The following is an 11,424-nucleotide window of genomic DNA, read 5'->3' as shown; positions in this document are numbered from 1 at the left end:
AATTTCTTTTCTAAAGTTATACCACACAGTTGTAGCTTTCTTGTGAACATAAATTTATTAAAAGTTTTAATTTGAAGTTTCTATTTATGTATTGATTTCTAATTTACTACTTGATCATAGTAAATTTCATTTCCATTCTTACTTATTCCTAAGAAAATGGTTTTCAATGTATATATATATATATATATATATATATATATATATATATATATATAATTCAGTAGTATGATTTTGACAGACAGTACATGAATAAAAAAAATATTTTTTATAGGTGTTGAATAAAGAAAGCTTATTATGACCACTGATAATACTACTGCTTCTTTGGAAATGTAGAAAATATTTATTTTTTCTATTACATTTATTTGTGAGATTACCCATCTTAAACCATTGTTAGATTGAAATCTATTTTGTCTTTAAAACTGTAAAAAACACTCAAGTTAATATTAAAAACACTTTTTACATTTTGTTCTGAAACATAAATAAATTAAATATTATTGATTAATTTGTCTAAATTTAAAAGAATATTTAATTTAACAAATGTAATAATTCAAGTGCTGTTAAAAAGATAAAACAGAGATGGGTAGAATAGAAGGTAGAACAGATACTGATATGATTTTTTCCCCTCATTATTATGCATGCGATTATGCTTTTCAACAGTCAACAATTACCCTAACACTTGATTCCAATCTGACATTCAAGGGGTTTGTACAAGAGATCACGGGAAAAAATAAAAAATAAAGTAAAAACGCAATCCCTCTATGACAATTTGAAGCCTCAGATAATTGCACAAAATGTCACATAATTGTTGAAACAAGTCAAAACAACACGCAACCCACACAGCATTATGCGCACTGACATCAAGTCCATTTCTGCAAAGTTCTGAGTCATTTCCTTCAGTGCCAAATGGTAAACAGTGCAATTTCCAGCCCCTCCTGCTGTGAGCTGTCACTCCGCCTCAACTGGTGTTATATCAAAATTCTTTGTAAATTAGCATCACCTGGGGCATAAAACACATAGGAGCTGACTGTGGGCTTCAGCTGGAGCAGACATTAATTAGAGCAAATATGTGTCATATGCAGAAATATTATGTTTTATATAGTTTTAAGACTCAAGCCATGTGGAAAGCTGACCCCTTGTTAGGCCTGTGGACTCCTCTCCACTCTCCCACGCAGCAGTTAAACGAACTTGAGTATTTCTGCAGTGACAGACTCTTTAATTGTGCTTCTCTCATACAATGATATACTAAGCGAACAATGCTTTAAACCAGTGTCATTTTTGAACCTTTATTAGTGTTACAACCACACAGAGAAACATTTACAATGCAATTTTTCCTACCTGAGTTTCTCATGTTTGAATCACATGGACAGATTTGGCTTCTCTAACACATATGGCGAGATCACTCTACTCTGCAGCAATTGAAGATAGCAGGAAAAACAAAAGAGAAAAGAAAATCCTCCAGAAAACAAAATTGTATCAGTTTGCCTTTCAAGGTGCTCGGGACTTACTAAGAACCTGAGTCAAAAGTGTTTTATGTCAATAGCAATATGATCAAACCTGCTTTCTAGAGATATAACAAAAACACAAGCCATTAAAAAAAGCAACTTGTCTGTTGACAAAAAATCTCACATTTATTGTATTTGTTAAACAAGTGTTGAACTTTACATCAGTCTTAAGTGATAAGCCCCTTATGTTTACATAAAAAACATGAGCTACAGTACAGCATGTATACCAGTGTGGGAAACTATTCACAAATTTCCCAATTTATTTATTTATTCATTTTTTGAAAGATTTTAATAAATAAAATACTTAAACTTGAGCGGAAGAACTACATTTAAGATAAAAACTTTATTTTCAAAAGTCGGTTTCATCTCAGAAGCGCTTTCCCATCCCTCTGCTGTGACTGTTGAAGAGATCCATTTCAATCAAAAGTATTAACAAAAAAAATGTGCAATGAATAAATCACCTTGACTGGGTTGTTGCAGTCCCCTTCTACTAAAGCAAAGCTACTTTGGCAAAATCGGATAAAGATATTCTAAGGGACAATATTAACTCAAATGAAAATAAAGGAACTAAACAAAATATTGGTCATAAATTGAAAAAAAAAAAGATAATGCATTGTTTGACTGTTTTCTTTTAATAGGCCTTTATGCTCAAACATACAACCTTGAACGAAGTGTTGGTACCATAAACAGATGGTATAACATATGTGCAACTTTTACACAATAGTCTCTCAAATGTTAAAATTTTGCAAATAAAAGTTTTCTTTATAATTATGCTTTTTTTTTCTCCCAACCCTATGAATTCTTATTTTACACTAGCAATACAACAAAATATATATTTGAGCAGTTTTTCCTTGACAACAGTTCAAGGAACAGTTGAGAAAATATAAGGCCAGGGGCTTGATTGCTAGTGGTTATACAATCCAAACTTGATGGTGATGGGAAGCAGCCAGGACCTGATATTCCTTTTCTAACAGTCTGATCAGGAAATATTTTATTTTTTACAAACATGTCCATGTCCTGGTCCAGGGGTGTAAAAACAAAAACAAACAAAAATGAGCTTAGATTTGGGGAAGTGTATGTACAACCTTTGAGAGGGAAATTGCTGTTTGGATGTCACCTGTAATTTTTTTTTTTCCTTTTTTGTTCTTTTTGTAATTTTTTTCAACTTATTTTATGTTTTCACACCTTCAGTTTTCTCAATAACTCAACAGCAGCAGCACATTTAAATACATTGTTGGCTTGTCTCTTAGAATTGAAATCTGACTCTTCGTTTTATGTACAGTCTCTTGAAAACATTGCGCTGCCGTTTCTGTGCCACAGGTCTCTGAGTCTGCAGGGAAGGAGATGGAAACACGGATGGCAGAGGGAACGTCTGTAGATGCCAAGCGTGTGTGTGTCGTGGAACTGCTGGGTTCGCTTAAAAAAATAAAATAAACAAAAAAAAGAATGGTCCTGCCTTCAATGTGTAATGCCCTGAAAGAAGTCAGGGTTTGTGTCAGGGCAGCAGGGCTAAGGGGATGATTTAAATACATTTAAAGGCTTGTCACTAACTGCATTTGTCCTTCTTGTACATCACCTTCAGGGATGCAGTCTTCTTTAGTAACTGGAATAATGTAACCATCACTGCTCCCTCTGCCTATCTGGTAATAGGCTTGGAGCTGGTGGCCTGCCCCTAAGTTGGGCATGCTTTTGTAGTAAACATCCTCATTCTCGCTCCCTTTGGTGGGGGAGACATCCTCCACGACATCGGGGCTGCTCTCAGGGCATGGAGAGTCTGTAATATTGGGCATACTCGTGTACAAAGAGTCTCTGTTTGGGGACTGCTCACTGTCGTCAGGGTTGGTGGGTGTCAGTGGGCTGACAAAGGTATCGACTCCTCCGTCGGTCCTCACCTTCTTCTGGGGTGCGTACAGAAGCGAGTGAGTCCGCTGGGGGATGAGTGGCGCTTCCAGCTCCTGCTGATGGTGCAGCTCCAGGCCCACCGCGTTGCCCATGTGGACCAAAGATGAAGTGTCAGCCACAATGGCGTCGTCCTCGCTGCTGCTGCCACCTACCACCGTCACCTTGGGGGGAGCCCGCTCCGTGTGATGGTGATGGTGGTACTGCGGCGGCGGAGGCTGCTGGCGGTGGGGCGGGTGACGTAAACTGGAGTGCTGCTGCTGTTGGTGGCTTTTGTTACAGGCACGCAGGTTGTTGTGCACAAGCTCAGAGATGATCATTTTCTCAAAGGCAGCATCATCCAGGCTGAGTCCGCAGTCCACTACCTGCACACTGTCGCCAAAGTCCCCATTACGGAGTGAGTAGCTATTGTTAAAGTTACCATTTAGCGGTAGAGTATCCATTGCACTTGTATCCCTCACCGCACTGTTCAGTGAGTGCCCTGGAAACAAAGGGAAATATCAAGGGGAACTACATTAGTCATCACTAACAATCATAAAAGGAGAAATACAAATTTAATGCTGTTTAGGATGCAGTTTTTTGTAAAAACAAAGTTAATTTAAGCCATGCTTTAAATCTGTTAGTTGGGTACAATCCTTAACATACAATACATAAACATGCAGTTTATTTGCAATGAGAAATTTTTGTATTTTCTCATGTATACATTTCAACTTTCCCTTTGAAAAATCACTGTAAAAAAGCAGGGCATTGTGCATTAAAGTCCGTCACATATGTGACAAAGCAATGAAAAAAGATCCCAAACAACATTAAGAAACAGATCCAAACACTAACACAAGACACCGGCAACAGGTTGATGTATAAGTATGAAGCGACAAATTGGCAGGCTGACACATACGGGATCTCTAGCAACTAATAGAATTTATGTGGTAAAGTAAATAAGAGGAAGGAAATGTAGGGGAAATATGACAAAGACAGAAAAGGGAAAGTAGTTATGTATAAACATGGGACAGCCATCTGTATTCTCACTACAAGGGGAGCCCACAAGCAGCACTCCACCATCACCACACACAGCAGGTGAAAAGACTCACTTTAGACAACTCACATCATGTCTGTCTGCTCAGGCTATCTGGTCTAAGAGCAGCTGATGTACAAAAAAAAGTAAAAAAAAAAATGATTTATTGTAACATGGAGAATTGCTCAAAAGAACAACAAAATGTAAGATAAAAGTCTTAACTGCAACAGAGCAAGAGCAAGGGTTCAGCAAATAAAACAGGCTTTAAACTGCTTTTACGTTTGTGGATCAAATGGCAACAAATATGGTGCCTTGTAAAAGCATTCACATCCTTTTATTTTTGTTTTTATAACATTACTGCCACTAATTAATGTATATTTTATCCAGATTAAATGTAATAGACCAACATAATAGTGTGCATAGTTGTGAAGTAGACAGAAAAGAATAATGAAAGTCTGACAATGGGGCATTAACCCATTTTAAATTGGTACAAATTGAAAAAGCATGGCAAAACTCCCAGGATATTGTAGCTCACAAAAAAACATTTATGAGGCCACTATGTGTAAAGCATGGTGGTGGCACATGATGCTTTTCTTCTGCTGGGATTTGATGGAAAAACAGATCGAGCTAAATACAGAGAAATCATGAAGAAAATCATGATTTTAGAAACTGCATACGACTTTTGACTGGATTAAAGCTTCACCTTCCAGGAGGACAATAACCCTAAATATACAATCAACGCTACAATGGAATGGTTTAGAGCAACACATGATTTGCCCTGTTAAACTTCACACCATCATGCAACTGTAAATCCACGACAAAACATGTTCATGGATTTTCTCCATTAAATGTGATTTCACTTTACATAACTCAGAATGAATAATGGCCACAAATCTGTCTTTTAAACTGGTACAGACATACTGCTGAAGGACTTACAGTTACTATTGGCTCAATAGTTGTAACACTAAAGCAATGACTTAAATAAATATACAAGCAACACTTTTCTAATTTTGCATCATTTCCCTTCCACTTCACAATTATGAACAACTTCAGCTTTTTCCTACTGAATTCATGTTAAAAACACTGATGTTGATAAGGGCTAAGAACGCTATTGCAAGGCACAATGCTTTGAGGAAAAGTCCCATATTCGGTGACTTTATTGTGGTACACTTGCTGCCTGTTAGTTGGCAGGTTGTGTACCCAGAGCTGGTAAAAAGGTCAGAGATTGCCCACAGCCCGGCACTTGGCATCCGTCATTGTAACAGTTCCCATTGAGACCCAGGTCATTGGGAGAACAGCTCAGGACAACACAGCCACTGCAGAGGTCAGATGTGGTTGTGTTAGGAATGTCTCAAAGCATAGAGGTCATGGAAAGCAACCCTACGAAATGTAAATATTATTTATGTCATGATTGAGAGAGGAGATAAGGAGAAAAAATGTTCTCTGCAATGGCTGGTTTCCTCCTTGTAGAATAATAAGATTTAGAGAACCAAGGGAACTTATGTTTTGAAATGGTTACTATAAAGAAAAAGAGTAAGGAAGAAGGCAGTGTGTGGAGCAGTTTTAGATGAGCAGTCTTTGGAGAATCTTTTCAAAGTTAGGAAAAAGATGAATAAGTCCTGAATGAAGAAAAAAGGAAATGGAACAGCTGCTGCTGTGACATCTATGTGTTAATGCCTGCTAGGAGGCAATTTAGTGTCCAGACAGGTGTTGTCTGAAAGACTGTGACAGGAATAATACTGGACACTGAGACTGCTGAGTGCCACACCAGGACAACTAAGACAGACAGTAGGGGGTGAGGGGGGAAAAGGAAATATTTTTATAAACGGTTTTCTTCTTTAAAAAATAAAAACAACAGTAAACATATTTTTGGTCAATAAAAAACAAACCAAACAAAGAAAAGCAGAGTAGTGGGCAAATTCAGGACAAATCTATCAGGAGTTGAAAGATTCCTTAAAATGATCAAATTGAGCTATTTTGATTTAGATTGTTTTTGTGAACCACTTGCTCTCCACTTGAGTGTGTGTTAATGGCCTAAAGTAAACCAGTGATTGTGCCGAGGGTTTGGGGTTGTTTTAAATAAGCATGCTGAAAAAAATTTACATTTGATAGGCAAAGTTAAGTTTTACTCCCATACTTGTCTCTCTGAAGGTCACTAAAGGGAAGCACAGGGGAAAAGCACAAAACATAACAAAAGATGCCACTTCAGTTTCAAAAAGGAACAGCACATACAAAAACATCACAGCCTTATCACTGTTATATATGTTCTGATGCCATATACAACAGAAATATAGTGATCATTACTATTTGCACAGGCATACTCTAGTTCCTAATATTGTATTTAGACACTGATAACACAATGCATACAAAAAAGACGTCATTTATTGGCAGCCATGGTAAAGATATGATGGTGCATTTAAATGCAGCTGTCTTTAAATCTGGGTCGTATGATCTCAAACTTAAAAAAGGAGAAAAATCTCATTAAAAATATATATCGCTTTACGCAAAATTTGCCATGTTATATCTACTGGCAACCCCTATTAACTATTATGAAATAAAAGTGAAGCATTTTTAAAATGCATACATCACACTGGTCATCATCATACCGAGTGCTTAGAGGAGCTCTTAATTAGCAATCAATATGAGTCCCGGAGATATTTAATTTTTCAAAATAGGAAAGATAAAATAACACACCAATCAAGAAATATTTTGATCTTAATTAAAATTGTATGAAGTGATGTAAAAACCATCATCTCTTAGTTCTTCAAAATGGGAAAGACAAGAGAGCACACCATGTAGGTAAGCAGATGTGTGTTATCTTAAATTAGTCAAGGAATGGGTACCGAAAAACCGTTGAAAGACCATGTTTGTTTTTTTTAACCTATGAACTGGAAAAATAAACCTCCAATCTGTCAAATGTCAGGGAATAGTTCATACAAAGATTTTTAAAAAACTAGATTTGTCACAAGAAAGCCTGGACGAGAACCCAAGTTCGTTTTGTCACATTTCAAGTATTTTTCATTCATATGAAATTGTGGTGCTGCCATAAATAGTTAATTTTAAGGGTTTTTACACATCTTTACCAGGGCTGACAATAAATATGGAGAGCACTGTAAATTCTTGGAGTTTACCATGTTTAAGAAGTAGCACAGCATGAAACAAATTGCCTCATATGTTCATGGAAATAAATCTTAATGATCGTGCAGTTTATACTACAGCTTCAGGTCTACACCACTGTTTACATTATCTCGAGGCAGAATGCGCAGTATCTCTTTCCCATCTTAATCATTATGTCCCGTTAAGAGAAATATGAGAACACACAGGTGAACCACAAAGATCTGTGTCATGCATGACACAATGTGAGTGTATTACTTCTATTTGTTTTTTTTGCACACACACATTTGATGAGCACATTATCAAGTCTTACAGAGACAGTGATTTAAACGGAAAGACGATACTGCTGAACATCCTGTGTTTCATTTCGCCTTCTGAACACTTGACTGAAGACATCAGTGAGGAAGGGGGAGAGAAAAAGAACAAAATATATATATAAAAAAAGGCAGAATGCAGGTGAAAGAATTAAATAAGCACACCTGGTGAGTTAAACACTGGAGCTGTGGGGGTGTTACACACGACTGTCTCAGCCAGTAAGGTGTTATAAGGGTTGTTAGTGCCTTGTGGTCGCAGGAGAGGGTTTGTTAGTAGGTAATTCCCAGTCATTCCTGGAGTGGCAAGACAGAGGAGGAGCAGGTAAGTTTGGCAGTTGTCTGAAAGTGTCATGGAGAACAGAAAAAAAGGCAAAGAATCTGACTTTGTCTTTAAGGGTGAGCCTAAATCTGAAAGTAGGGATTTTAATTAAAAGTTTCCACTCAAGGCAACAAGGAAAGGAAAAATTCCTGCACGCATCTTCTGCTGGTGCCTGTCCCCCCATCCATTTGTTAAGTGTGTTACAAATCCTTCCTAACCCATTTATTTACAAACTAATTTTCAACCAACTATGCTCATTATTACATTCTGTCACAAGTGTGTTTCATAACTCACTTTTAGTTATTATGTTGTGCAAGCTTCATTTTTCTGCACCTTAGATTTTCTGTAATTATGCAAAGGTTTTGCTGTTTCACGTCCCTCCAAATATAATTTCTACTTTATGACAGACAGGACGACTGTGCCAGGTTTTTATTTATAAGAAAAAACAATTAGGGCTAAAAATTTAGCCATTATCTTCCAAAGCCTAATCTCTCTCCTGAGCTTGCAGTGTGTTTTAAGGATCTGAGGTATTTCCACTGCCATTTATCACCTATGTTAAATGCCATCTGTCATGTTGAGATGTCTCCAGGGATGTTTTTAATGACATGGAAGTGCTTCTAGGAGATAAAGCCCTCCTTCAGTGCACTAATTCTCTAGGGTTGCTACTACGCCCCGGAGTGATCAATATCCAACCTTTGCATTAACATCTCCAGGAAATGGTAGCGCGGAGGGGCAGAAAAAGAGAGCTGTACCTCCAGATTGTTACTGATGTATCACCAAGTCAAAATGTCCTAGAGAGTGCTCAATGCGAGATTCTGTCTTTTGGGAAGTGACATCAAAAAGGAAAAAGGGGAAGGCAAAGAGCAGCAATGACAGAAGTCAGCGGAGGGAAAGTTAAGCTACCTTAGTGTAAACCTTCTTTTCCCTTGCATGCTTAGAAAGCCATTTGAGAGGCAGCAGAAAGCCTAACATCACACTAAGCACTCTGGGTCAGCCAGAGTTGAACATCATCTTCTCATCATCATATTTGTGCTCAAGCTAAATAATAAATGACAGTTTTTCCTCCCCCGACCCATAAATCTCTTTATAAAGTAACAGGGGTCACCTTCTGTGCTGGGCAACAAATAGCCTTTTGCTTCACGTTTAGATATTCTGAAAATAAAACTTTTTACAACCATTTTAGTTTTGCCTATGTGTCCCCTGGGCATGATCTTTAACAGCCCACACTTAAATCACGAAAACACACAAGTCTCAATTTGAGACCGATGAGACCGAGGTACAGGAGATGCTGCAGAATTTGAGGAAGATTTTTTTTTCCCAGCTCTGAGCTGACAGAAAAAGAAAACTTCATTTTTAAGGCCTTGCGTTTTTATGAACCATGCTGCACTGTCATTTCAAGACAACGGCATTTACTGCCTGCACCTTGTGTTGTGTTGTGATTGCAGGTACTTCAAGGTGATAATATTAGCTGGCAGATGGAATTTGTGCATAGGTGTGGAAAGTGATGAGGTGTGAACTGACCTTGGTTAAGGGTGGAGGTGCTGTTGATGTCACCTGAGATAAAGGAGGACTCAGATTGCTTTCTTACGGTGTCATTCCACATTCTCCTGATACGACTCTGTCAGGTCAACAAGGGACAGTCATTAGGACTTTAATCCGGCCCGTGCAGGTTTCAGAACAACTTTCCTTCATCTTTTAAAATATATATTAAAGTTTGCATCACTCACCTGCCTTCACAGTAAGGTGAGAGCAGCACTGGTGTCATTTTTGTTATCTTTCTCATGGACTGATCAGAATTTTGTCACTAAATTGTAAAGCTTTGACCTGCTGATACTGATTATAGCTTTTTCCAGTTTCTAGTCATAAATTATAAGATCACATAGCAACAGTATTTTCCTCCGTTTATATGAGGAACTGGGATGTTTTCAAAAACAAGGTTTAACTATTGATTCAACAAGAAGACAAGATGACTAAAGTGTTTATATTTTGAACTGCCTTTAGAGTCTTTTATTTGAAGCTTTGTGTGGTAGCACTGAAAAGAAGATCCTTAAGTCTAAGGAATTCCAAAAAGCAAAAAAAAAACATTTCTGACATTGTCCAAAACAGATACGGGTTAAAAGCTGAAAAGGAACAAACAATTAAGCCTTTTTCTCTCACACTTTGTTGTAGACCTGAATGAATTACAGACATTTCTGAAGATATATAAATTAACTGGTTACAGCTTCTTAATATATCAAAGTAAAAATGAAAGTGCTTTACTAAGGGCAAAGTGTGGAATTATAGTCCTACAAAATCATTGAAAATACAATAAAAATGACCAACAACATTTAAGAAAAAAATTATTGGTGATATATGTAAATATGATCTTCTCAGTCACAATTAAAAGCTAGTGGAAATAAAATAAGTTTTAAGCAGGTTTTACTTTGACTGACAATGAGCAGTTCTAGCGATGGAAGCTAGGCTGCTCCACATGTAGAGGTTCACCATCAAAAAGGCTGCTACTACTCATTTTGAGCCCGAATCTGGGAATGTTCAACATTAGTGCATAGTGGAAAATGAATCCTGAAGCTATAGCTGGAGTGTTATGATGTAAAAGTAAGTTGTTAAACCAGTGAGAGCCTTGAAAACAAGTAGAGAGGTTCCATATTGCATCAAATCCCATCAGTTTATATTTATACAAAAATAAGTTTGCACATAAAACTTTTTAAAAATTAAGCAGACTAAAATCAATTTTTGAGCACTTTGAATCGATTCAGAATTCTCAGGACTAGGGACCGAGATTCTCTCAAGAATTGATTATTTTCTGCACCTCTAAATACAAGCAACATGTCATAAAAAACAATTAATATTGATTAATTAATCACAGTTTTCCCTGACTTAATTTGAAATACCTCACTGATACTGAAAAATATGTAACTTTATGTCTTCTTAGCTCAGTAAAAGAACCCGTCACTGGTCTTAGTGCATCTCAACTTATATAATTTTTTTTTTCATCTAAGTCACCTTTTGAACAACTTTAACTCCAGTTCTTCTTGGTTGGAGTTTTGAAGTGACATCATTGTCTTTCTGCAAACACATCACCTCTGGGGATGTTATCCGCTAAAGGCTATTGGCCTATTACAAGAAAGGCACTGTTCAAACCCGTACGTTTTTGCAGCATCAGGTCGTCCTGCAGTAAAAGTGTGCCTACAATGTTTTTTTAAAGAGTGCAACACTGTTTCCCATGCACATGACATCCGTGAAAAATAAAGATAAAAGCAAGTG

The 11,424-nt window shown here is 37.1% G+C and overlaps 1 protein-coding gene across 50 annotated transcripts in view; it reads right to left on the bottom strand.

Annotated features, from left to right (window-relative positions):
- Positions 1–1,267: 1,267 nt before the first annotated feature.
- adgrl2a (adhesion G protein-coupled receptor L2a) overlaps positions 1,268–11,424 on the bottom strand; it is a 126,424-nt gene continuing 116,267 nt past the window's right edge. For 12 of the 50 annotated variants that reach the window (XM_032571945.1, XM_032571947.1, XM_032571943.1 and 9 more), the window contains 4 exons: positions 9,682–9,778; positions 8,007–8,135; positions 6,551–6,568; positions 1,268–3,882 (listed from right to left, as the gene is read on the bottom strand). In XM_032571945.1, the coding sequence (XP_032427836.1) occupies positions 3,035–3,882; positions 6,551–6,568; positions 8,007–8,135; positions 9,682–9,778 (1,092 nt within the window). In that variant the 3' untranslated portion in view covers positions 1,268–3,034. Of the gene's footprint in view, positions 3,883–4,489; positions 4,543–6,516; positions 6,569–8,006; positions 8,136–9,681; positions 9,779–11,424 lie in introns of those variants that run through there. The other 38 variants (XM_032571949.1, XM_032571986.1, XM_032571951.1 and 35 more) reach the window with 22 other exon arrangements.

The sequence above is a fragment of the Xiphophorus hellerii genome, chromosome 9, assembly GCF_003331165.1.
Source record: "Xiphophorus hellerii strain 12219 chromosome 9, Xiphophorus_hellerii-4.1, whole genome shotgun sequence".
NCBI lineage: Eukaryota > Metazoa > Chordata > Actinopteri > Cyprinodontiformes > Poeciliidae > Xiphophorus > Xiphophorus hellerii.
Note: the sequence above shows the minus strand (reverse complement) of the source record. Positions and strands in the feature narration are given on the sequence as shown.